The sequence below is a fragment of the Naegleria fowleri genome, assembly GCF_008403515.1.
Source record: "Naegleria fowleri strain ATCC 30894 chromosome Unknown tig51, whole genome shotgun sequence".
Taxonomy (NCBI): Eukaryota; Heterolobosea; class Eutetramitea; order Acrasida; family Naegleriidae; genus Naegleria; species Naegleria fowleri.
This window is the reverse complement of record NW_025407983.1, coordinates 45,361-72,116: the sequence shown is the minus strand read 5'-3', so window position 1 is coordinate 72,116 and position 26,756 is coordinate 45,361. Positions and strand designations below refer to the sequence as shown.

General features: G+C 36.9%; 7 protein-coding genes across 7 annotated transcripts; 3 read left to right on the top strand and 4 right to left on the bottom strand.

The window, feature by feature from the left end:
* Window positions 1-204: 204 nt before the first annotated feature.
* FDP41_006106 (uncharacterized protein) lies at window positions 205-5,199 on the bottom strand (the record flags this gene model as incomplete). Its single annotated transcript, XM_044709705.1, has 1 exon — window positions 205-5,199. The coding sequence occupies one exon, from the start codon at window positions 5,197-5,199 to the stop codon at window positions 205-207; it is 4,995 nt and encodes a 1,664-aa protein (XP_044559345.1).
* Window positions 5,200-6,189: 990 nt separating this feature from the next.
* FDP41_006105 (uncharacterized protein) lies at window positions 6,190-8,241 on the top strand (the record flags this gene model as incomplete). Its single annotated transcript, XM_044709704.1, has 1 exon — window positions 6,190-8,241. One exon carries the CDS (start codon window positions 6,190-6,192, stop codon window positions 8,239-8,241), a length of 2,052 nt encoding a protein of 683 aa, XP_044559344.1.
* Window positions 8,242-8,823: 582 nt separating this feature from the next.
* FDP41_006104 (uncharacterized protein) lies at window positions 8,824-17,452 on the top strand (the record flags this gene model as incomplete). Its single annotated transcript, XM_044709703.1, has 7 exons — window positions 8,824-10,843; window positions 10,928-12,522; window positions 12,621-13,271; window positions 13,378-13,413; window positions 13,833-13,861; window positions 13,926-14,752; window positions 14,805-17,452. 7 exons carry the CDS (start codon window positions 8,824-8,826, stop codon window positions 17,450-17,452), a joined length of 7,806 nt encoding a protein of 2,601 aa, XP_044559343.1.
* Window positions 17,453-18,685: 1,233 nt separating this feature from the next.
* Window positions 18,686-19,380, bottom strand: FDP41_006103 (uncharacterized protein; the record flags this gene model as incomplete). The annotated part of the gene is made up of 2 exons (XM_044709702.1): window positions 18,686-18,904; window positions 19,210-19,380. The coding sequence occupies 2 exons, from the start codon at window positions 19,378-19,380 to the stop codon at window positions 18,686-18,688; spliced, it is 390 nt and encodes a 129-aa protein (XP_044559342.1).
* Window positions 19,381-19,420: 40 nt separating this feature from the next.
* On the top strand, window positions 19,421-21,493 carry FDP41_006102 (uncharacterized protein; the record flags this gene model as incomplete). The annotated part of the gene is made up of 1 exon (XM_044709701.1): window positions 19,421-21,493. One exon carries the CDS (start codon window positions 19,421-19,423, stop codon window positions 21,491-21,493), a length of 2,073 nt encoding a protein of 690 aa, XP_044559341.1.
* Window positions 21,494-21,543: 50 nt separating this feature from the next.
* FDP41_006101 (uncharacterized protein) lies at window positions 21,544-25,108 on the bottom strand (the record flags this gene model as incomplete). The annotated part of the gene is made up of 4 exons (XM_044709700.1): window positions 21,544-22,230; window positions 22,297-22,343; window positions 22,458-22,698; window positions 22,748-25,108. 4 exons carry the CDS (start codon window positions 25,106-25,108, stop codon window positions 21,544-21,546), a joined length of 3,336 nt encoding a protein of 1,111 aa, XP_044559340.1.
* Window positions 25,109-25,613: 505 nt separating this feature from the next.
* Window positions 25,614-26,720, bottom strand: FDP41_006100 (uncharacterized protein; the record flags this gene model as incomplete). The annotated part of the gene is made up of 1 exon (XM_044709699.1): window positions 25,614-26,720. The coding sequence occupies one exon, from the start codon at window positions 26,718-26,720 to the stop codon at window positions 25,614-25,616; it is 1,107 nt and encodes a 368-aa protein (XP_044559339.1).
* Window positions 26,721-26,756: the final 36 nt, after the last annotated feature.

Sequence of the window (26,756 nt, the reverse complement as noted above, 5' to 3'; positions counted from 1 at the left end):
ATGAAAGAAAAGAATGTTCTGTCGAATGTCAACCTTGCAGGTATGAATACATGAAGGTGTTGAACAAGATTTTGCAAAGGCATTGGAGTGGTATCAACAAGCTGCTCTTCAAGGAAGTGTGGAATCACAATCTGAACACGTTCGATTGTAGGTCCAACTCGTTAATGAAAGGATGATTTGATACTCGCAAACATGATCAATCATTTACTCTTGTTTCAACAATTCACAAATTCTGTCCAGATCAGGATGATTTTCAATATATGCTTTTGTTTCCTTTTCGAATATGGCCACTAATTCATCAGAGATTTCATCTAATCCGTAATCGCCCAACTTGGGTACATTTAAACGAAAATATTCACACAAAGATTTTCCTTCCTTGAAGAATTCAAGTTGAGCACTAGCCATTTTGTGAATTCTTTCGCTACTTAGCTGTAAATTGACTACCGATAATAAAGTATTAATGGTTTGTGAAATTCCCTTAAATACTTTTGAAATTCCCTTCTTCTTCGTCTTGGTGGTAGGGCTAATATTTAAATTCACTTCCTCGTCGCCATCATTACTTTGCTGACTCGATTTACCTGAAAGAGCTCCAGTTCCTAAGCTAATGAATACAAATTTGTCGTGATTTGGGAAAATTTGTTTCGTTTCGTAGAGAGCAATTGAGGTTGGGTTATTGGCAACAACAGCTCCATCGATACATTCCGTGTCTCCAATTTTTCTAGGTTTGAAATACATGGGAGCAGCAGAGGTTGCTCTCAGAGCATCGGTACAAGTGATTCCCGCTCCGGTTGTGGTACCTCTGTAAAAGGTGGGCTGTTTTTTGCTCGATGAATCTCCATTTTTTACTCCAAACTCATACGGATCACTGTAGGTTCTGAGAACACAGGCCGTTGGTTCATCGAGATTCATCTTGGGATTTGTGGACTTGTTCATTGTGGTCACAATAAAGGTCAATGGCTTTTTGACATGCATGTGATTCAATTCAACATCTTGACTTAATTTGAGAGAGGAGAGCTCGAGAGGATATCCATCGTACCAGGATCTTCCTCGTAGCACCTTCATGGTTTTAACAAAGGACTTGTTTCGTGTGGTTTTCAAATCAAACACTGTTCTTCCAATCTCAATATAGATTTCCTTTGCAGCCTTCATTGAAATTCCTCTATTGATTAGAAGAGCACAAATTCCGCCTGTGGATGTACCCGCGACAATGTCGAAAATATCACAAATTTTCTTTCCTACTCGCTCTTCAATGACTGTAAGAATTTCAATGAGAATTAGCCCTTTCATACCACCTCCGTCCATTGTGAGGACCTTCACAGTTTTACCCTTCTTCTCTTGTCTTAGATACTCAAAATTGGTTACCAAATGTCCATCCACGTTTTTCCACAAAACAGCCGATGGATCATTGTAGTCAACATCCAATTCAGGATCTTCCACTTTCACATTGAATATTTTTCTTCTTCTATTCTTTTTTTCCAAAACTATTTCTTTGAGGAAGGTTGGTTCTGGGAAATGAATTTTTGTTCCCTCTTTGTGGAAGAATTTGGACTTTTGCTTGATAGGGTCGTAATTTTCCTGTAAATACTTCTCTGCCCAGAACCATCGATCCAGAGTTTTCAAAATATAATAGTCCATTTTGTATTCTTCTTTGAAATTGGGACACTGCTCGAGAAGTGAGTTGATCAAATTAAGGAGATAGGTGTGGTTCTTAATTTCTTGTTTCTGATGGAATTTTCTATACTTTTTCAATAACAAACGTTTGGGAACATAATACAAGAAATTAACATCTCTCATTCGTTCCTCTTCAATCATAAGATCAAGATAGTCCAACGGATCCAAAGTTGGATTTTTTGGTTTTTCTGCAGATTGAGGTTTTGGTGAATTTAGGTCCTCTTTTGAGCCACTTGAAGAGCTATTGCTGGTCACTTGATCTTTTTGAGAGTGAGTCACTTCCGATGATGTCTCGGCAGTTGTTGCTGTACCATTATTGGTAACAGGACTCTTATCAGTGGAGGAGGATTTTGCTTGCTCCTTTTCTTCTTTTTCCTCTTTTTCTTTTCTCTTCTTTTCAGCCTCTCTCCATTCTCTAAAGTGATGAACCAAAGTTTTAGGAAGCACATTCTTGCTCTTGATCTTTTTGCCTGACAGTTTTTCTGCAACCTTTCTGGCAAATGAAAATGAATGGCAATTATAGTATGAGTAGGTATATTTTGTGTTAAACTCGTTAATAATTGCGCATGTCGCATCGATAATCTTCGCCACTGGCTGCTCCGGTAATGTAAATTCAATCGATGGGCAATCCACTAAATCACTTTTCTCAACAGTAAACTGATGAACGAGTGAATCCTCGAGCCACACATACATCCTGTTAAATATTTTCACTCCAAACTTGAAATAATCCAAATCTTTTGTCCACATATCAGAAATAATTCTTAGTGGCTCAAATTTTGTGAAACATGCATCAATGTCTAAAAAGACCAATTCGATAGTGATCGAGCGAACCTCTGACTCTGAGGTAAATCCTAGAGAGGGAGTTATTGGAGCCACATTGAAGCTTTTCACTCTTCGATGAGCTTTCTTTTTATCGATGGGAGAGAAAACGTTCTTGTTTAAGCCTCGAACACTTCCACTTCGTTTCATGTGAGATCGTGACACGTCAAAGGTGGAGGAACCATTGACTGGAAGTGACATTCCCAGTTGTGAAGTGTCTGAGTTGGACGTTGAAGGAGAGGTTATGGCAGAGGAACCGGGTGTCAATTCTTCATTTCCGAGCATGAATCGAATATCACCTTCAGATTGATCAAGAAGAGTAGCGTTATTGGTAAAGTCGAAGGAGTTTTGTTCTTCGTTGTTGATGCTTGCTGCGTCACGGAGTATTTGTTGTTGTCGTCTTTGAGGTGGAGTATTTATGGGCAGGTTGTCTTGAGAGTCATTACTACCATTCGAATCGGTTGTTGTGCTGGTGGCAGTTGTTGAGCCAATTTGTAGGCGTTGAAAGGCAGAAGTATCACTTTGTACTCTCCGATGAGGATTTGTGGATGAATATTGATAAGTTATGCCGGTCGTTTCGTTGCTATGGTTTTGTTCACTAGCCAATGAATTGTTTGGTATATTATTGAGGTTTGAATTGTTTTCCAATAAGAGCACAGCTTCTTGATGTGCACGGTCATGTTGAGGAGTAGGAGGTTCTACCTTAATATGATGGGGTGGATGATGATGCTCTGAGTTCAGAGTGGTTACGACTGCTGTTGATGATGATGGTGCAGACGATGATGAAACTACTGTATTTACAGGAGAGGGTTCATTGGTGTCGGTTCCGTTATTATTATTATTAACATTATTACTGGTTAATGAGCCATTATTCGTAGTAGTAGAATTGCTCAGAGAATTGGAAGAAGGCAGCATGGTCTTAAGAGCGTCCTTTCTATTATTTTGGAGTTGTTGGTGATGGTGATGATGATTAGCCTGTTGTTGAATATGATCTCCAATTTCAATTAAGGCTCCAGTTACACTACCACTTCTACTACTTCCAATCACGGGAGTTGCTGCTGAGGTGGCGGTTGAACTCGATGGTGCGGTTGTTTTTTCTGGTGATGATTCTGTTGTTGATGATGAAGATGATGAGGATCCAGCACCATTGCTGAGTGCACTCACATTCATTTTGAGTGGATCCGACCCAATATTATATTGATGGTGGTCATTACTGGAAGGCTTGGAAAATGAAGGATCCGTTGAAGATGAAACATTTGGTGATGATGATGATGTTGTTGTGGAACTCATAAAAGCCTTCTCATAGGGCGTGTAAAAGTAGTAAATTTTGCAATTATTCAAATTCTCAACAACAGCAGCAAAATTAATGTTCTGGTGCTGCTGATTATTTGCACTACTACTTGGCTCGGAGGTGTTGTTGTTGTTGGTGGTGGTGGTAGTAGGTGTCTGCATCAGAGAGCCTGTAGTTGTTGTTGCTGTAGTTGAAGAGGGTGGTGTTGACTGTATGAGAAAATGGATAGCATCATCCTCCGCTGAAGAAGCAGAAGTAAATAAGGAAGAGGCTGAAATGATGGCAGCACTCGATGAATGTTTCTTATTGTAGGCATGAGAAAGGAAGAGTTTGAGAGCTGATTCCTCTTGAAAAAGCGTTCCGTTCATATCATTCAAAAAGATTCCCGAATTGGGTGTTCTCGGGTGCCAGGGTTGTTGTTGTTGTTGCTGAAGAGCAGACTGAGAGGAAGAAATGGACAAGGAACCAGCAGCCGCACTCGACATTGAGGATGCCAATGATGACGAAGCAAATGAATCCAGAGAAAGGCTTTGAGAGAGATGAATTCCATGGTTGTTGTTGTTGATGATGTTGCTCAAGCTCGTGGTGTTGTTGTTAGGACTATTATTATTGCCTTCTCTCATTATGGAACGATTATGTCTTCTTTTCATCCTCATGGCTGTACTTTCCAAAGAGGTGTAGTGAGTGAGATAGATGGGTGAATTGGATACTTTGGAACGTAGTGTCGAGAGGAGATGGACATCGTTCTTGTGAGGCAAAAGAATGTTGTACTTTTGCGAGGCAGTCGTGTCTTCGTCTTCTTCGTTATAATCCATATTCGGTTCTGCATCCTCATCATCTTCTCCAAATTCATCATCATCATTCGAGGAAGATGAGGACGATCCTTCTCTCAGTTGTTGTGATGGTTCTTGTTGTGATTCTTTCCCAGAAACTTCTTCCGAAGAAGAATTCAATAATGATTCTTGTTGTGATGGTTGATTGACTTTTGTGGAGGATAATGTCGATGATGATATCATGTCCTTGTTGTTGTGATTGTGATTCTTTTCTTCTTCTTTGTTATTTGTGTTGAATGACTGTTGAGTGGTTGTACCAAGTTCAGAACTTGTTGTTGTTGTTGAAAAGGTGTTGTTGTTGCTATTGAGGGATTCTGTGGTTGTCCTTTCGAGTCCACCATCGGTAGAGGCCGTTATTGTTGTTGTTGTTGAAGGGTTGTTCATGTTCTTGGTTGGTGATGATGTTGTCATCATCATCTCAGTACCGTTGGTGAGGGTTGTCATCACCTCTGAGTGATTGTGAGTGGCAGTGGTGGCAGCTGTATCAATCGTATTGTCCGTGAGTTTCGGCGGAAGATTTGTGTTCTCAGTTGAAGATGATGATGAGGCAGGAAGTGTTTCTGTAGGACGCATCTCTGTTGTCATTTTGTGGAATTATTGAAGAATCCGAAAGGGCTATTCGAGTTTCACAGCCGTTTCTCTTAGATTTTCACTGAGGAGATTTCCACACAACACGACGTCGAGAGAGGGTGAGCAGTTTTTTTTTGTCCAAGTATGCTTGACAAGTGACTGACTTGTGTAAGATTTTTGCAAGTATCAAATTTGTAGGAGCCGTCGTACAAAATATGGTGATGACTCTCGACGAATAACACCTTGTTTTTTGCGTTGCATTTTGAATGAATTTTGGGCGTTCTCTCAAAGAGAGGGTTTTCACATCATTGGTTTATGAATTTCATTCTTGTTTGAAAATGCATGGATTGACAAAGGGTTGAAACTCCATAGTAAACTTTACCACTTGGTACTAATTTAATTGGATCAAAGTTGAGAGTCCATTTATTTCACTCCTATGATGATCACACTTCTATAGCAGTTTCATAATAAACATGACAGCTTGGAGCCACTGTTGCATTTTCCGTCCACTAAGGGATAAATGTTGTCACAGCATCTATCGACACAACGAGAAGCCAAAATATATCCTTTTATGTTATTATGATCACACACTTATCTTTTTAATGGGCGAGTAGTATAAAGAGAATGGACCATTTCTTGCTCAAAGGAAATTATGTTGAATCAATAGTTGCTGATATTGTTTGCTTTGATTGAAAAAGAAGAATTAACAACATAATGATTTCTTTTCAGATATTGTGGAGGCGTATTTGATGCTATTCGATATGTGGCAGTGGTACGAAATTAATGCTTTCACAATGCTATTGGGGGAGTCTGTGCGTTTCATGGATGAGAGCCGAAGAATGATGAAAGATAAATTTTTTGGGGGCAGAAAAAGAGTCAAAGAAATCAGTTCAATTAATGAAAAGAGCAGATTGTTCCTTAGTTTGCTCTGCTTCTTGACCTTGTTCAATAATGAATTGGATATCGTCTCTTGCGAACCTCCTTCGATCTTGTTAGATTAAAAAAATGAACGAACGCATGCTCTTGTTTTTTCTCTGTAGTCTTATTCTCTTTTTTTCCATGTTTTGTTTCTATCCGAATCTGGTGAATCGATTGAGAGAGTTATCTTCTCTTGATAGTTTATCGGAAGTCATCGAGCACATTGTATGGAAATCAAAACACCAAAATATTCACTTTTTGATGGAGATGTGTATATTTATTGGCTGTGTGATTGTGATACCGTATTTTCATATCGGAAAAACATATAGAGACGCTGTGGAGGGAAAATTGGTGGGATATGGCTTATTTCCATTGTTAAGTTATTGCATCGGAATGTATTTTGATTTGGGAGCAGGATTCACGGATGGTACAGTTGTGGTCCGGTCCATTGCTCAGCAACAAAAACAAATTCAAGCTTTATACACTGATTCCAGACAAGATATTTTGACTTTTTCAAAGCCTTTTTCTGTATTTCATGCGTGTTTACTCACTAACATTCTAGCTTTATATTTTGAGGATAATTTGCAAATTATCAAAGTTTTAATTTTCGGAACATATTCAGCAGCTTTGAGTATTTATTGGCCGATTTCTTCAAAGTTTACTGCCCAAATTTTGAAAATATCTGATTTGAAAATGGCCATCACTCATTTTGATATTGGAGTGTTGACGAGGTGGCTGAGCCCTCACGAGTTTTTCTCTTTATTTATTGTAGTCATCATTGGATTTTTGGTGTTTGAATCTACATTTTCGGTGTGCAGAAAGTTTTCCCCTCACTCTTTCACATTTGGAGAGAGTATTATTATGAGCAATGTGATGAGTATTTGTTTTTTGAGATTGGTAGATTTGTCTCTTAATGCTCATCTTCTCATCGCAGATGACGTTTCCATGATTGAAGCTTTCATAGAATTAATGGTCTTATCGACTGTATTTTTCGGTGTGACTTGCTATTTGGTATTTGTCAAATGGACTCGACGGAAATATAACACTACTACAAATTATGTAGCCTATGCAGTCGCATATTATTCGATAGTTTTAACGTTCGTGACACAACGCGTGCTGTTACCAGAGGAGACAGCTCACTTAGTGAAGTTGGACGTGAAACATCCAGTTCTGTGGTTGTTGGAGTTTATCTTTCTCAAAGACATTTATCATGTTTACTATTTGGTGTATTGGCTTGCCTGTATTTTCATAATATTTGTTATCATGAGTTTTTCAAGAGAAATTCAAGTACCTATTGATACGTCATCGCCACCAAGAAATGACTCATCCAATGCCTCAAAGAAACATCACACTACAACATCCACGAATGAAAAATCTGAGATCTCAAAAGACATGGAAACAAAAACTCATCGAGACATGATACTTCTCTTTGGAGACCGTATTAGAGTTCCAAAAATTATTTATCGAAAATTTTTCCACATTATGGCAGTAATTATGTTTGTTCCTTGTACCATTCAAAAACCACTGTTTATGTGCCTCAGTTATGCAGTCGCGGTTTGCTTATTTTTACTCATTGAGAGCTTTCGAGTTCAATTTATCACAGAGCACGATAATAACCATGTAGCAAAGGCTCTTCACTTTTATATCAAGCAATTCACAGATAGTCGAGATTCAGGTACCTTTATTTTAACTCATATTTATCTATTAATTGGGTGCATGATACCGACATGTGTGGAAATTTTCAGTCATGAAACTACAATCAATTATCATAGGACACTCTCTGGCGTGCTAATACTAGGCATTGGAGACACCATGGCTTCTATAATTGGATTCAATTTTGGAAAAACGAAATGGAATTATCCTGCAAATACTCGAAAATCCATTGAGGGAACTATTGCATCATTTATTTCTGTTTGTGCCATTGCTTTTCTAGTAGTTCCAACACCTTCATCGTCCAAGCTCGAAATTCTAAGTTATATTTTCTGTGCATTCTCTGCCAGTGTTCTTGAAGCTTACACCGTTCAAATCGACAATTTGATCTTACCAATATTTTTCTACACGTTACTATGCGCATTCTCAACAGTATATACCATTAAGAGCAAATTATTAGTTCCTATTTGGAGAAGTGGATGGTTTTAAAACATTGGTAACACTGAAAAATGTTGATCTCTCAAAGAGTATGCATTTTATGACCAGTTATAATTTTTAGCTGTCAATTCTGACTCGCAAAATGTATCGACTTGAGCTCAGTCATAGAAATGATAAGGATCGAACAGCAACACTGTCCGAATGGATTTGAGCGGTTATGATCATAATTGTATACAATGTTTACAGAACTGACCAGGTTCAATCTAATCGTGAAAATGTGTGATATTCTCAATTTCAAGATTGAAATTCTCTGAAAATCCATCTTATTTCTCGGCGAGTGATCTTTTTTGCACGACGTATGGCTGCGACCTCAAAGATCTTCAAGTCCTAAAACGAGGTTCAAATTAGAATTGAGGTTTCGCATTCAATCTCACACGTGTGGTTCCGAGACCTAGATTGGTCAATGCACAGAAAACAACGTTTCTGTCTCTTGATGATACATTGTTACAGTACATCTCCAAGTTGAAAATCAAACACAAAGTCATTTTCTCCGTGGTGTGGTTCCAATTCTTCTCCAACCCTTCACCGATAAATTCAAACTTCTGATTTTGATTTATTTGAAAAAAAACAAAAATGAATCCTCAAGCGCACACAAGCACGAACAGAACGACAACGACGATGAACAGTAAAAACAATAACAATAATTCATCGACCACTTCGGAAGAACACGATGTGTATGACCATTTTCACGTGAATTCTTTCGAAAATGGGAAAAAGAAAATAAATAGAGCAGAAGAAGAAACAAACAATAGTCAACTGGCCTTTATTAATGACGGAGGTGAAGATGACACGATAAGCTTGATCAAGACTTCAGGAGCATCACATGAAGAAGAGCCATCACCACCTTCCTCTATGTCGACAGTAGAGCAGGATTCTTCTAATGTGGTCTATTCATGGGTTTCTTACATCATGTTTTCTCTGATATTTCCAGTTGTACGTCATGCGTTTAAACAAAAATCTGTAGATTTTCAAAATCTGATTGAAATACCAACGAGCTGGAAATTTTGTCACACCACAACAGATTTAGAACACATTCTATCAAGGAAAAAGATTACAAACTCTCGACAATTATTTTTCGAATTTGTCAAATTATACTGGAAGAATTTAGCAGCAAGCATGATTTTCAGGTTGATCGGATTGGCGTGTGAAGTTGGTAGAGTATTCGCTTTGGAACGAATTTTTCGATATACAGAAGACGTATTATCGAAACAAGATGAAAATTCTAAGGTGAATGTCTTTTCATGGGAAGTATTGGGATATTTGAGTGGTTTTTGTCTTGCCATGTTTGTATGTAAATGTCTAAAATCTGCAATGGGATGTTATGGAGTTATGGTATTGCAGCAAATTGGTCATTTCTCTAAGAATTCTCTGTTGAATGCCATCTACAAAAAGTCATTAAGGCTGAGTTCGATGGGAAGAAATACTTACACAAGTGGTACAATTATGAATATTTGCACTACGGATACATCGAGACTGATTTGGTTTTACTATCATGTTGGAATGTTATCTTCGGTTGTTTTCACACTCATCACTTGTGTGGGTCTCGTGTATTACTTTATTGGCGTTTCCGCTTTTGTCGGATTTTCAATGATTCTGGTAATTATTCCACTTTCATATGTATGTATGAACTATCAGGAGAAATTAGAAGAAAAGGTCGAGGCTTTCCAAGACAAGAGAAGTGAAATTATTTCACAAATGGTTTCTTGCATGAGATTTGTGAAATTGTATGCTTTGGAAAAGTTGTTTAGAGACAAAATTATGAACATTCGAGATGAAGAAATGAAGACTTATCGAAAGGCCTACATTTCTGTTGGAGGTATTAATGCAATTTGGTACTTTTACATTCCATCTATTACATTTTTGGGCTTCTTGCATTTTTGCTACTTTAGAGAACAAACATTAACCATGACCATTGCTTTTACCGTATTGACTATTTTAGACACTGTTCATTTTGAAATGATTTTCCTACCAGAGAGTTTAATTGACATTTCTAAAACTTGGGCAAGCATGAACAGAATTTTGAATTTTTTAAATGCCGACGAAATCGAGCCTCAAGAAAATAATGAAATGGCTGGTGAGCATGAAACGGCTCCATTCAATGAAGAAGATGAAAACGCTCCCATTATTTCATTCAAGGATGCCACTCTGGCATGGGAACAAGATGAACCTGTTTTGAAGAACATTAATTTGGATATTAAGAGAGGTGAATTTTGCGTGGTTATTGGTCGAGTGGGACAAGGAAAAAGTTCTATTCTATCTTCAATTTTGGGCGAATTGAAACCCATTTCAGGAAGCATTGAAAAACAACCAGGTTGCTCCTATTCGTATGTTTCTCAAGAATCATGGATTAGAAATGAAACCATTCGAGATAATATCATGTTTGGAGAGAAGTATGATGAGGAGAAGTACATGAACGTTGTACATGCGTGCAGCTTGGAGACAGATTTCTCACAACTAATGGCTAGTGATTTGACAGTCATTGGAGAGAAGGGTATTAACTTGAGTGGAGGTCAAAAGATGAGAGTTTCTCTGGCAAGAAGTTTCTACTCTGACACGGATGTTTATATTTTGGATGATCCATTGTCTGCAGTCGGTAAGTGAAATAATATCTTAACAATCTCTCTAATTCTTAATTCTCTCTAATTCTCAAACATATTTTCAAATTTGGAAAGAACAGATGTTCACACAGCCGACCATATTTTGGAGTATGGTATCTTTGGATTGCTGAAAAACAAAACTGTTGTGATGGTTTCCAATCATATTCACTTCATTCAGAAAGCTCATAAAATTGTTGTCGTAGAGAGTGGATCTATCACTCAACAGGGAACTTTTGACCAATTATACAACGACCCAACCAGTGAGTCTTTCAGAAATTTGATTAATGAATTTAGTAAGGTGAATGCTGAGAAGGCCGAAAAGGAAAAAGAAGAAAAAGATTTGTTCGATTATGCAAACACCCCTGAAGATGAAGGTAATGACTCTTCAGATGTTGTCACACTCCCTATGAACAACAACAATCATGTTTCTCGCAATCTTGCAACAACCTTTAAGCCTCTACCTTACGACAAAGAATTGATTGCCAAGTACAGCATTACAGACCAAGAGGAAGAAAAGTCAAGCGGCCTTTCCATCAAAAAGATTTTGATTTTCGCTGTGGGTGTTAGTGTACTTTCATTTGCAAGCTTGTGTCTCTTTGGAATTATTCAAGAATTATTGGATTTAGGCCATCACTATATTCTCACTTTGTGGAGCAGTGACGAAGAATACAAATCTCACTCACTACTCTTCTACTTGTTGGGATATTCCTTAACCTCAGCAGCATTTATAGCAGTTGACAGCTTGGGAGCTTTTGTTGGCTTGGTTCATTATCTCAAAACGGCCAAAATTTACCACGAACGACTCATGACGAGTATCATTAATACCACCATTTCATTCTTTGACACTACCCCACTTGGAAGAATTGTGACTCGATTTACCAAAGATACCAATGCTATTGATGGAGAGGTGAATTGGAGATTGAGAGAGATCATACCAAACCTCATGTTCTTTGTGGGTGGAATAATTTTCGTTGTGGTTGTTTCTCCTTTCTCGCTGTTGGCAGTTGTGGTGTTTGGACCAATCATTTACTTTATTCAAGTATATTATAGAATTTGTTTGAGAGAGTTGGAATCTATTGGAGGAATTGTGAGCAGTCCTGTAAATTCACACATTGCAGAAACAATTCAAGGTCTTCAAACTATTCGAGCTTACAACAAACAGAAATTTGTATATGGTTCGTTTGTGAAATATGCAGAAAATGATTTAAGAGCCAACTTCAACATTGACTGTATTCACAAGTACTTTGAGATTCGAAATGATTTGGTCTCTGCATTGTGTATTGCTGCAATTATTCTCATTAGTGTTATTAGCTTCCCAGGATCCATGGTTGGTATGATCGTCGTGCAGGCTTCGTCTAGCTTTGATTCATTCTATTGGATTCTTTACTTGTACGCGTTGACAGAGAAGGACTTTGTGAGCGTGGAAAGAGTTGAACAATATTCATTTCTGGAGAGTGAAAAATATGAGCCAAGAAATCCGCAAGTTGATACCACTAATTGGCCACAACATGGTGAAATCATTTTTCACAACGTTTCTATGAGATACAAATTACATAATGAAAAGAAAAATGGCAACCCTACAGAGAAGAAGAACAAGTTGGTATTGAAGGGAATCAATGCTCACATTAAACCAAAAGAAAGAGTGAGCATTTGTGGTAGAACTGGTGCAGGAAAGGTTTGTTTGAAATTTTTTAATTGTGACAAGTACTAATTCGTTTATCGTTGTGATGACGTGCATGATTTTATTAATACGAACATTCTTTGAAACTATAGTCAAGTCTTCTCCAAGTATTGTTTAGATTGCAAGAAATTGAGGAAGATGACTGTGCGGATGGATTCATAAAAATTGATGGAATTGACATTCGAGATGTTCCATTAACCAAATTGAGAAGTGAAATTTGCATCATTCCTCAACAACCAACGTTATTTAAGGGAACATTACGTGAAAATCTTGATAGTTATGGACAATTTTCAGATCGTGAAATATGGCAAGCATTAGAACAAGTTAACTTGAAAGACAAAATTCAACACATGGAATCGAGTGAAGAGGAAGAAGACGATGAAGAACATCCAACTGCTTCCAATGTGAAACGAACTGGTTTGGATATTCTTATTTCTGAAAATGGCGAAAATATTTCTGCAGGTACTCGACAATTGATTTGTTTAGCTCGAGCTTTAATGAGAAAATGCAAAATTCTTGTCTTGGATGAAGCCACAAGTTGTTGTGATTTGGAAACTGACAAGCTCATTCAAAAGACATTGCGAGAAGCATTTTCTTCACATTGCACTGTATTGTGCATTGCACACCGATTGGAAACGATTATGGATTACGATCGAGTTCTGGTCATTGACGATGGTCGAGTGATTGAATTTGACAGTCCTCAGACTTTGTTGAATTCACCCAATTCCTTATTTAGTGCCATGGTAGTTCAGCATAACAAGAGAAAGTAAAACCTGAAAGTATTCTATTGTTAGTGGTAATGAGAAACCGAAACCTTAACGATACAATTGGTGTTGTTTTCCCTTTAAGGCGTGTAGTAAAAGCACCTCTCAAGCCTCTCCCCAGGTAAGAATCAATTCGGATAATAATGTCGCAGCCATGTCATCTGTCAAGGTGTTAAAAGTGCCAACAAAAAATAAGTGCCGACGAAGAATCACCACCATCATCACGCAAAGCTCAACAAAGGCCTTCTTCGTTTTGCCTTGCAATAGATTATTGTGTACTCAATTTTGTATTCTTTCAACAGCAAGGACTCAGTTGTTATAGTTTATATTAGAAAGAAGAACAGCGGAACGAAATTGTTAAAATCTCGATTTTTCATCCTCTCTCTTCTCATCACCGAACGATCCCTAACAGTATTCAATTTTCCATACCGAGAGAATATTGTTGAACAATTTCGAAACCACACGTATTATAAACTCATTATTAACACCAAACAACGAGCTCATTACGACACAAGTGTACAATCCTCATCATCGGACTAGTTTCCAATTATTAGAAGTCCGATTCGAAAGTAAGTTGACTTGTCAATTTTCCACAACATCACCTTCATCACTCTGACAACAATATTTTAACAGCTTTTCAAAAACATTTACCACCACTGTTGATACTTTCTTCATCATGAAACGACTCTTTCGATTTAACAGCATCAACGACCAATCTCCACCTTCCTCCAACAACACTCCTCGAAAACGAGCCACGAGCCATGTAAAAACAGCAAATCACCTTCTCGCTTCTTCCACAGCGACATCGACTGGAACCAATATTGGCGATCCGACTGCATTGAGATGTCTTTTCAATATTCATATTCATGCTCTGGAAGATTTTGATTTAATGAGTGTGGTCACAAATTCATCATCAAATTCTTCGAATGGAGGTCGAAATAATAATTCAAATGGAGGAGATTTACAACGAACGAATAGCTTTGGATGTATGAATAATGGAAATCTTACGATTCATGGATTGGGTCACAAAATGTTTCACAATTATTCAAAAGCAACATCGAACGTTGACAATCAAGAAAATGGAACAGACACATCGAGAAGTAACATGTCATCGAACAGTGCGACACTTTCTTCGAATGGAAGTTTCAAGAGTGGATTCATTGGAGATGGCGAGATAGAATCTGAATCAGTGGCCGTTTCAAGTGCATTGATGAAACTATTGCAATCCAGATATTCCATTCATTGGAAAGTGTTAAATCAAAGTGAAGAACGTGAACCTTCATTTTCATCAATTTTAAGAGGTGGAAATAATGTCACAATTGGAGGAACTACAGAACCTGCCAATGTCATTTCGAAATCTCTTTCGAATGATGGGTTTTTCGATGATTATGAATATATCAATAATTATTGGAGTCAAAATACACCAAATAATAGAAAATTCATGCAAAATACTTCCTCTAGTAATCCTAACTCACCAACATTTGGTAAAAAAAAGCATGATCTATATGGCAGATTTTAAAGACTATGAATATGACTTTGTTTGTGACTTTAAGCCAAAAAAAGAAAGAACCATTTCTGAAATTGTATCGCTCCTCAATGGAAACAATTCATCCGGAGGCAGCGGATCCGGATCTCAAGAAGATCCATTCCTTCCTTTCTATGTTAAAAATATTCAATCCTTGCTTGAAGATAAACCAATTGTATTGGAAATTAGAGAGCTCAAGAGCAGTGGAAGTGGTCGAGTGACCAGTGATAAGCGCAGTGGATTAATTCGATTGAATCTTGCAGATTTCACAATTCCTCCACACATGATTTATTATGGCATTGGTTCCATGACAAAAACCATTCTTGTTCCAGTGGTTCTCTCCACGGATTCTCCACCAAATTCAAACCTCGTCTTAACTGCGAAACTAAGAATGCAAATAAGTTCCATGTGGCTCACTGACACATTAATTTCGAAAGAGAGACAAAAACCACAAGCTCCAAAATATGACACGTATTTCTTACTGGATGAAAATGAGTCCTATATTGTTCCAGATTCTCTCGTCAAAAGCAATCCTCTATCTGCGTCTCCACCAGTTCCAATTCTCAAGTCAAGTCGAAGTAGTAATGGCCAACTCAATGGAAGTCTTACAAGTCGATCTGAGAATTCCAATAATGAAATTGGAATTATACCACCTGATTCTCCTCCTCGAAAAACAAGCAATTCCTCGACAGTGACCGTCCCTCCCTTAATGGTTAAAAAGTTTTCTTCCAACACCAACCTTTCGTCGTTACAAAACTCGTCGACAAATGGAATGATGAACAACATCTCCAGTCTTGGAAATAGTAATAATGGAACTTCCTATCATCCTTCAAATTTTCTTTATTCTCCAACGAAACCTTTCACAGAAAATGGGTTTGCCTTGTCCATGCAAGTGGAACGATTGGACTCACACATGAGAGAGGTAGAAGATCTTTTGAAACGACAATATAATACCATGAGAGAACGAGTCAATCATGTACAAAAAGATATTGATGATTTGTTCTCAATTTTGGAAATTATTGAAGCTGAAAAACAAGGATATTGTAAAATGTCCATTCCAGAATTTGGCTTGTCACAACACGTAACTAGCAACAACAATGAAAATCAGTTATTGCCAGGAGGTAATTTTGATATTGAAGAGAAATTGCAGTATTTTGTGTTTTGTGATCTACAGGGATGCAATCAAATGTGGAGCCTACCTCATGATGACATTACAAAAAGTGTCACCATTTATTACGAAGTGTTAAGAAAATGTGTTAAAGACAATATGGGAGTTGACATGACACCAGCTGTGAAACATGACGAATTTCACAATATCGTCAGTGACTCGGTCGTGTGTGCTTTTGAGACAGCCAAACAAGCTCTCAAATTCACACTTCTCGTTCACACAAAATTAATGGAAGCCGATTGGCCAGATTCACTTTTAACACTCGATGGAATTTGCATCTATCAAAAGAATAACATCAAGTTATTGTACAGAGGGCTTCGATGTCGAATGGGAGTGGTAGCACGCTCGAAAAAATTCAAAGACACCACACTACAAGCCATTAAGAGAGCCACCATGATCGCTCAGTATGCACAAGGAGGTCAAACACTTGTCGAGAGTCAAGTCATGGAAAATTTATCTGTGGAACAAAAATCTCCAAATTTGAATGAAAATGGAAATATTAACAATAATAATACCATTGAATCATTGGTTCAAAGATTGGACAATTGTAACATTGAAGGTGTCACAATACCTCGTACGACTACAACGCTTTATTTAGTCATTCCAAGACAACTCAAAGAACGAAGATTTAAAGAATTGGTCAAACGTGTAAATACTAACTCAAATGTATCCCAACAACAAGATGAATCCTCTCCTCTCATTCTTGATGCAAGAGAAATTCCATTGAATGAATCATGCATGATTAACGTTCTTCACTCTCGACTCTCGCAAATGAAAAAAAATTACAAAATTGAAATTGAGGATCGAATTAAGGAAATTGACAACACAATATTTAAATTGAATTCACTTTTAGAGAGTTATAAAATCTTGGCATCCACACAAAACGAAAAAGATTTATTCCAAATTGTCGAGAAACAAATGCATACAAATCTTAAAGACATGTCGGATGAAATTGCAGACTTGAAAAATATTCACACGACGAATTTGAGGACAAATATCAAGAGTTTTGAAACGGAGCTTTTGAAATTGAGTATGCAATTGTTAGATATTCATCATCATTCTAATTCTGTCATGCAACATTCCACTTCGACCAATAATTTCTCGACAACGACCTTTGACAGCAATGACGTTGTTCCTCACAACAATAATCAATTGAAACGTCATGAATCTAACTCACGAATGTATTCATCCTTTAGAGAACGCCCAGTCACAGCCGATGCTTCCACCGAAGATTTTATGCCCTCTGAGGCCGATGTGGAAGACGATGCAATGATTGGATCTGACAAGACCTCTCCGTCTTCACCTTTGAAGACGATCATGTCCATGCATGATTTAAGAACACCTGCAGCAAAATTGAATCAGCACTTGCTTGAAATGTTGAATCATAATCATACGATCAAGCAAAAAATTGAGCAATTGAAACAATCTTCCTTTCGTCATGAACCATCACCAACGTGGAATATTTAACAAACAATTTCAATATTATTGGCAACTTTGGAAGAAATAGAGCCTTTCCATAGTCATCTTTGAAGAGGATTCAATATTCAAATCGATGAATTGAAGTTGCCATCGAATGGTCGAATTGTTTACAATCGAAAAGAATCATCGAGCTGTCATTGCATTCATTTGAAACTCAATCATTTTCGATCGACTTTTTGGAATTTTGAGCTCAAAAGAGTTTCGAAAAAACATTCGAATTACATGAAGCGCTTGATTTTCCACACGAACCACCACGGTCGATTTATTGATCCAAAAAACAGTTCTAGTTTGGGAGGGTCATTAGATTGGGAAATATATCATTTCATCCATTCTCCACAATTAGAAAAACTTGTATTTTTTATTGACTACACTCACAAGTTTAATGACTTTGAGGGCAAAATTCCTCTAAAATTAAGAAATAAATGCAACTTATTAACTCTCCTCACTTCAAAATTGAGAGATTATGGCAGAGTAGTATTAACAACAAACTTTACAAGGGCTCTTGAAAGGAAAATTGAAATGAAAGTATCCTGGGATTCTAAACAAAGGTATGTTTTCATACCACTTCACAACACCACTTCCAATACTTGATGCCAAACAAGTGACAAATTTTTTAGACATGTTTATTGATACGAGTAAATGGTTCAAAACAAAATATGCAGCAGCAACTTCAGAGAGAGGTGAAACATCATGAAATGACTCAATTGCTTGTGAGCATTTAAAAACCAATCACTATTCGATCCCTCTTGTTGAAGAGTTTTCAATAATCTCAACTTTTCTATTGGACTGATATATCTTGTTAGAATCATCATAAGTGTAACTCAATCCATGTTTTAACAAGAACTTGGAAGCGTTTTCCTCGTCAAAACGTGATACAGTTGATACACTTTTGTTCAAAGCTTTTGCAAAATTTGCCTCTCCAAGCAAGGCCAATCTTATTTAGAAAAACAATTCAGAATGGAAAAATTATCTCAACAACAATAACTTGTCTGTTGTGGCTGATATATTAATGATCAATAACCATGCATGATTGAAGAACACCAGCTGAAACAGCATTTACCAGAAGTATTGAATCATAATCATAAGATCAAGCAAAAAATTGAGAAATTAACTTTACAAATCACCAACCTGGAAAACAATAATTAAAAACCAATTCAGTTCTCATATCTCAAACTTAAGTTGTTCGAAAATTTAATTACCATACACCCACTTTGTCTTCATTTACAAGGTTTTCTTTTCGATCAACTCAATCTTGTAACCATCTGGATCCTCCACGAACGCTATCACCGTTTTTCCATGCTTCATTGGTCCTGGTTCTCGAGTGACTTTTCCACCCAAATTTCTAATTTGCTCGACAGTACCATAAATATCTTCAACACCAACAGCAATGTGGCCAAAACCAGTTCCCATTTCATATAACTCGACACCATAGTTATAAGTCTTTCATGAAGTAGCAACAAGGAATATGTCAAATCCATTAACCAATCGACCGCAAAGAAAATTATCATGAGGCAAGAAAAATGTTGAATTTTCCAAAATTGCGGATGCATTAATTTTCATTGCCATCACCAAAAATAATTATTATTAATTGTTTATCAATTAAAATTTGAGAAATTCATCATCATCATTAATATATTCCATTCATCATTATCAATCGGTTATTAATTGTTGGTTATTAATTATTATGTCATCATTATTTTAACATTTAACCATTCTCAATATTCACCAAATTCATCATCACCTACCAATTCAATTTCAAAATCTTCATGTTCATAACCCACAAAAACAAGAGTGAACTTTCCTTCAGGATAATCACTTCTTCTCTTTTCTTTCATTCCCAACACATTACAATAGAAATTGAGAGATTTCTCTAAATCTCCGACACGGATCATGGTGTGCAAGATGGTTGATGGCATTTTTTTTATAAATAAAAAATTAAAAAAAAACTCAAAAAAAATGATGAGAACCTGCTTGTGGATTCCGAAGGCAAAATTCCATCATTATCCTCATGTTGAGAAATATTTTGAGAGATTGAATCATGATGCCTATCATTGGTTAACATCTTCATCATCGTCATTATGTATAAAATTATTGAATGGAAATCATCAATTTTGTGGCTATGCCTCTGATTCCAAAAAAGTGGTTCGGGATTACAAACCATTGACATTGTTAGAACCTCCAATGCAGGCAATGCAACATCATTCATCCATTGAAATGGAGCATGAAACAACAAGAGATAATGATGTGGAATCTCATCGGAATGGCCTAGCTAATTTCTTTTCCTTTCATTTTGATTCATCTGTTATGAAAATTCTCCAAGATTGGAACATTACAATACCTTCCAGAATTCAAGAGCTAGCAATTGCTCAATTATTGAAAAAAGCAAACAAAAAGAAACATTTTTGTATCGGAGCTCAAACAGGTACAGGAAAAACTCTTGCCTACCTGTTACCGATTTTAAGCAAGATGAAACATTTAGAGAAAATGGGCCATGAAACCCAAGCACAAAGACCCAAAGTGCTCATTGTTGCTCCAACTCGAGAATTGGCAAGCCAAATTTACAAAACAGCAAAACATTTGAGCCATTCTTTGAAATTTAGAACCGTCTTACTGAGAAGTGATCTTGCAAAATCGAGAATGAAACGAGATTTGCACACAAATATTGACGTCGTGGTGACAACACCAACCATTTTCAATGAGCTACATTCTGAAGGTCATGTTTATTTCTCAGATCTTCGATTTGTCGTGTTGGATGAAGCCGACACATTATGTGGAAAAGATTTTTTACAAGAATTGGAAAAGATTGTGGTTCCATGTTTGCAACGAGGTAAACATGTGAATGAATTTGTGCAATTTGGATTTGTATTTGCGACCTATAATGCGAATATTGAACGTTTTATTAATCACTATTTCTCTCAAGATGCTTCTGCATTTCATTTAAGTAGTACTGATAGAAGCCAGAAAAATAAGACGTTCCCTTCAAATGATACAAAGCATCTTGAGGAACAAAACAAAAATTTCACAACAATGAGTGTAGGTGCACTTTCATCCTCTCAATCCATCTCCACAAATTCACCTCCACCCAATATGCTCTATATTATCGATAAGGATATACACAAAGCAACATTACATATTCAACACAAGTTTATTCCCATGACCAATAACAAGGATAAGATGGAATACCTTTTGGAAAGAGTGCTTAAATTGAAAAATCATTCTTCAACAATGACAACTGCCGAGAATACACACAACGACAAGAAATCCTCGAGTAAGACCAAACTCAAATCTTCTGTGAACACTATCAAAAACTCGGCCCTTATTCAAAGTCTAGGCCTTCAAGAAGAAGCAAAAACAGCCAACGACAAACAACTTTCCATGAATGACCAACGACAGGAACAAACACTCACGAATGGATTATCCAATGCATTACCTCTTTCCCCTCTTCGTGAAAGAATTTTAATATTTTGCAACACGGTGAAGAGTTGTCGTGCTGTGTATCATGCCCTCACCAAACATGGCCTAGAAGCAAGTTGTTTCCACGGAGATATGCCTCATGAACGACAGGCAGAGGAATTTGATTCATTCAGCTCGGGTCGTCTCAATATTATGGTCACAACTGACATTGCTTCCCGAGGTTTGGATATTGCAAACCCGGTCGATCATGTGGTCATGTTTGATTTTCCACTCAATTCCATTGATTACATGCACCGAGCAGGAAGAACTGGAAGAATGCGACAATTAGGAAAAGTCACAAGTCTTTTGAATCGAAAAAAAGAAGCTGCTCTTGCCAAAGTCATTGAGTATTCCATTATCACCAAACAACCTCTCACAAATGTGAATGTTGAAAATGCAATTGAAATGTATGAAACTCTGAAACTCGAACATCATAAGAAGAAGCAAAAGCAAGGCGAAGAATTCGCAAAAAAGAGAGGAAAATTCGGCACAAGATCCACCATGCTTGGTGGGAAAATTTCCATTTCCAATCCAACGAAATTGACCAAACAAGCATCAAGGATGAACAAGCAATAATATTTTTGTGACATGTGAGTTTTTTAATGAATTAATGGAATGTTGGAAGGTTAAAAACGAACTTCAGTTCCAAAGGTTGTCATACGATTCAATGATTCCCATTGCTGATATTCTGTCGTGTCACATAATCGACTAAATGTATCCATAATGTTCTGTGTGACATCATTAAACAATGGTTCAATTGTTTCAAAATTTAAAAAGATTACATTATTGCCTGTTTGATTGTCCAATGAAGGTGACAACTCCACATCATCCATTCCCACCAAATGATTGAAATTGGGTTCCATTTCTTCGTCCAACATGGATGAAGTGTAACCCAATTTTCTAAAACTATTCTTAAAACCGGCACCTAAAGAGAAGGTTTTAGGTGGAGAGGGAGTATAGGCACTTCCAATTGTTGGTCTTCTTTCAGAAGCATTTGGTGTAGTGGTCATTGTTGATTCAAAGCCGTCGAAAGAGCGATACGGTGTGTTAGATGTGCCTTGGTGGTCCAGTGCATGATCGAATGTGTTGTAACGTTGAGGATCTTCTATGGAAGGATCAAATTTCGATTGTGTTAAATCTTTGGATTGACGAGGGAGAAGGACATGGTGAGCTTCTAGTGTTTCACGAATGGCTTTTTTAGTGTTGAATGAAACATTGACCTCATATGGAGCATAATTCTTGATGTAATTTTCATAAATGAAGAGAAGCTCATTGAGGGAATATTTCTTCCTTTTTTTCATTTGAAGTAATTTCTTTAAAATTGGACGATTTTGTGTGTTTCATATTAACGAACGATAAGAAAAAATCACTCTACGTACTGTATAGAGATACAAATTTTCAGAAGAAAATTCCTTCTTGCAATAATCTAGTTTTGACAAAATTAATTGAAATGAGTGATCAAGTTATATCAACAACAAGTGATGTGTGTGTGAATATGCAATGAGTGGTTTTTTCAAAAAGATATTACTCGCTCACATACCTTCTAATAGTGAATAAAAATCGTCATTTTTCATCAATTTTTCTAAATGATCGTGTTTGGCAGAATTGGTAGAGCTGACAGCAGAAGTGTCAGAAATTGCTGACATGACACTGGAACCTCTGTTACGTCCAACTGCAGTGTTCAGCTTTCTTTTCAGTTTTCTGTATATTAACACAGCGATCGAAAATCCATAGGACCAAGTTAAGGAACCTGTGACTCCCATTAAGGTAAATGCAATTGCCTAAATTTGGAAATTAAAATATGATAAAGCTATTTCAAATTGCACCTACCTGACTTGTAAAAGAAGCCACATTATACACATAATAATCACTCAACGAAGCCCACACAATGGAAATTAATTCCAAAGAGCACAACATTAATTCCATTCGATACAAGAGCGGATCATCAAAAACTAAAAACGAAATAAATCCTCTCTTTCTCAACTTCTTTCTGTTAATAATAGCATCAAAGATGAAACACAAAACCATAAATAAAGTGACCACAAAGTACAAAATGAGTAGAATTCCGTTTCGAATAATATAATTGGAAGGTGAGAAATACTGAGCGACGAAAAAGGAAGGAGGTAAAATGCACACCAAAATGAGCCAAACAGTGACAAAAACTGGACGAGAGGAAACAATTCTGTGAATTCGAATTTTTCTTGTCGAAATGTCAAAAATCGATTGTGAATTGGTCATATTCGAGGTGGTCATGGATCCAAATCCTCGTCCTTGATCTTGTTGTTTCTTACTCTTTTTCATAATCTTAAATAAATTTCGAACATAGAAATATCGAATAATATTCATCGCATGTGTCACAATCACCACGCATATACAAAAACTCGCCATTCCATACGCAACATGTTCTGGAAATGTCACAAATCGACAAAACACAATGGCAGAGAAAATTAAAAATCCAGTAAAACTAATTGGAGTTACATAGGGAGCAATGAATCGATTTCGAAATATGAGTTCTGTACAAACAAATGGAATTCCAAAAATACACAAAACATTAACTGCTGCTCCAATAATAAATGGAATGAAACCACAATAGAGTCTATAATATAAATAACCTCTCAAACAGGAGAGAGGATATGGAAAGACAAAATCTTCACAAAATTGAGGAATTATAGGTTGATATTGAAGAGCAGTGACATTAAGAGAAAAGGTGGTCATGCTTGAAAACTGACACTTGTTGGAAGTCGTGGTGAAATTTTCAACGACATAACATCCATCTTGATAGATTTGATTGATATAGGTACTATTCACAAATTTTTCAATAAATGTTCTTCTAAAAGTGGAGTTCCTATTTGCTAATTCTGGAAAATCATATGAAAAAATGTTCATCGAAGTATCGAGTTGAGAGGCATTAATGACACCAAATCCATTGATTGATGGCCAAATCATGGCATTGACATTGTCAATCATGTAATCATAAATAAGCCATTTTTCAAAACATTCACTTGGATTCTCCCTACAGAAGGCATACATTTCAATTTGTGAAATTAAAAATCGTTTCACAATCGATTCAAATTTGGAAGACTCCATCTTTGGATTGTTTCGAACAAGAATTCCATATCGAAATATTTCTTGTTTTGGTAAGAGAGGAGCAATCTCTGATGAATAATTATAATTTGAAATTGAGAAAGATGTTGGAATGATATTAAACTCTCTTGGATAATAGAGAGAAGTGGGAGTTTTTCGAACACTTGTAAAAATGTACATGTCATTCACAAAATATGCATCAATCGAATCATCGAGAACTTTCAAAGACATGTCATTGTTGGAGACAATTTTCAATATCACGTCACTTTTCGACAAGGAAAGTCCATTTCTCAATAATTCAAAATTCAAATGTGCCACATGTTCTTCACACACAGCAATGGTTCTATCTTTCAATTGCAAATAATTGGTAATATTCTTTTCCTTTCGACTCATCAAGAAGAGATCACTCTTACGTGTCACTTGTGCAATTAATTGAAAATCCATGAGACTCGAATTTTGAGAGGAATGTTTCGAAAAGGTTTCATTGAATATTTTAAACATGGTAAACTCATCCACTATGTGAAAATTCACCACTCCTCCTCCTTCTTGTTGTTGCTTTTCAGATTCATCATCATGATTCAAATAATCATTCAAGGTCCAACTTGTAGTTGACGATGATGCGACTAATGAGGAGAAGGAAGAAGACCAACTCGATGTCAATCTTGTCTCTCTTTCAATGAGACAAGACTTTTCGAAAAATTTACTCGATGATCGAGTGTTGAAATCTGATCTCGACCAATAAAGAAAGGGAATTGGAAGAGTGAAAGAAATGTGATGGAAGGAAGAACAATTGGTGGTTGGATTGGAGAATGATGATGGTGTTGAAAAACTCCTGAATTTCATCATGATTGGATGGATTCGAATCGATGATGACAACGACGACGACATGGAAGACAATAAAGGTTTGGCATGGGAAGGATGAATCATGGAAGAAATCATCCATACGATGATGGGTACGATGAGAAAGGATAATAATAATCGGGAAATATCAAAGTGAAAGCATGGCATTCGGGAATGATTCACAAATAAACCTTTGATCTCAGAGGATGGTGATGGTGGTGAAAGGAGTGTGAGGAGTGGTCGAAAGGGTGGTGCTGACGGGAACATTTTGTTTTTTGAGAATAAAAATCCAAATTTTGATTCCGTTTTAGGAATGAGAAGATCGCCATTGAAAGAATGGATTATAATGTTGTGAGTGGACATTTTGAAGACCATGAAAGTCAAACAACACCCTGCGGAGGTCACAATTCTCATGGTCACAACCACTGGTGGTGGAATGATTCAAGCGATGGCCAAGTCATCCTTTAACACATGACATTGTTCATGATAATCAGTAACCACCCATTCCATGTGAACGCAAGGAATGAGTGCTCTAAACACGAACTTTATTTCAGGCACATTAAAGAGAAACCATCACACGAGAATATCCATCATTGGTTAATAAAGGAAGATCATTTTCCGAGTTCAATGAATGACACACGTGGTGTTTCCAGTCCTTTGAAGTAAAGTAGTGATCTTCAATGGATCCAGAAATTGTCGAATTGGAATTAATAGCTCCAATGTAGAGACTTTTAGGGTCGCAAAGATACATATGAATCAATAAATAATAGAATTACAAAATCATGTCATTTTGAATTCTTCGAGCTCCTGCAATTAAGGCAACATCTAGATATTTCTTTCGATAGTGATGCAATATCTTTTGAATAAATTCTTCTGGAGCCAGTGTGGATGAATTCATATTCGTACCAACCATTAAACATCCATTCAAATCAGAAAAATCTTGTTCAAACGAGGAGGGAGTGATTGTCTTTTCTCTAAAACCCTCCAATAGATATTCATACATTTCAATGATCATTGGATAGGTGTAGTGATATAAATCATAATCTTGTTGAAAATTAATGTTGCCTCGAGAATGATTCTGTGTCCTAGGACTTTCGAATATAATATGTAAAACGAGGTGTAGCACTCTCAAATCAAACGTGCTCATGACCGATCTTTCTTTTAATTTATGAAAGACCTTCGCATAGAGCTCTTTGATACTGAATGGTGTCCATTTTGAATTGGCTGTCAAAACAATCACAAGGGCCTTCTTGAGGTTCGACAAATATTCACAAGACTCAATCATGTTAGAGTGATAAGATGCAATTTTTCGAGTTAGCTTTCGCGATATTGCGTAGTGAGTGAGAGCCTTATGTAGCTCTGTAATGATGGTACAAGTTAGCAAATTCGTGAAACGTGCTTGATGATGGTGTTCGGTGGTGGTGGTGGTGGTAGTGGTGTTCAGTGAAGCGCTGGTGGAATAATTTGAAGTATTTTCATCATCGTCCTCATCTTCCTCTTCGTATTGCTCATCATTTTCCGTTTCTTCATTAGGTTCCTCATCGTCCTCTTCGTCTTCATCGTCCTCCTCTGTTTCATACTCTTCATCAGTGTTAATAATTTCATCTTCCTCTTCTCCGTCATGATCATCCTCGGAAGATGGAGAACTTGTGCTTGATTGTTCATCTTCATCTTGCTCATGTTCTTGTGAATCATGCGAGGTCCCCAATAGACGATCCAAAAATCGAACAAATCGAGACGACAAAACATTTCTGTGAGAATAATATCGTTGATTTGATGATTCTCTTTCCTGATCTTCTCCTCCGAGAGAAGCCTCTTCTCGTAGTGTTGCAACATGCTCCGAAATGGCCGTTGGCAGTTGATGATTGTTGGAAGACATTTTTTGATGCTTGTTGATTTTCATCCATAAATAGGC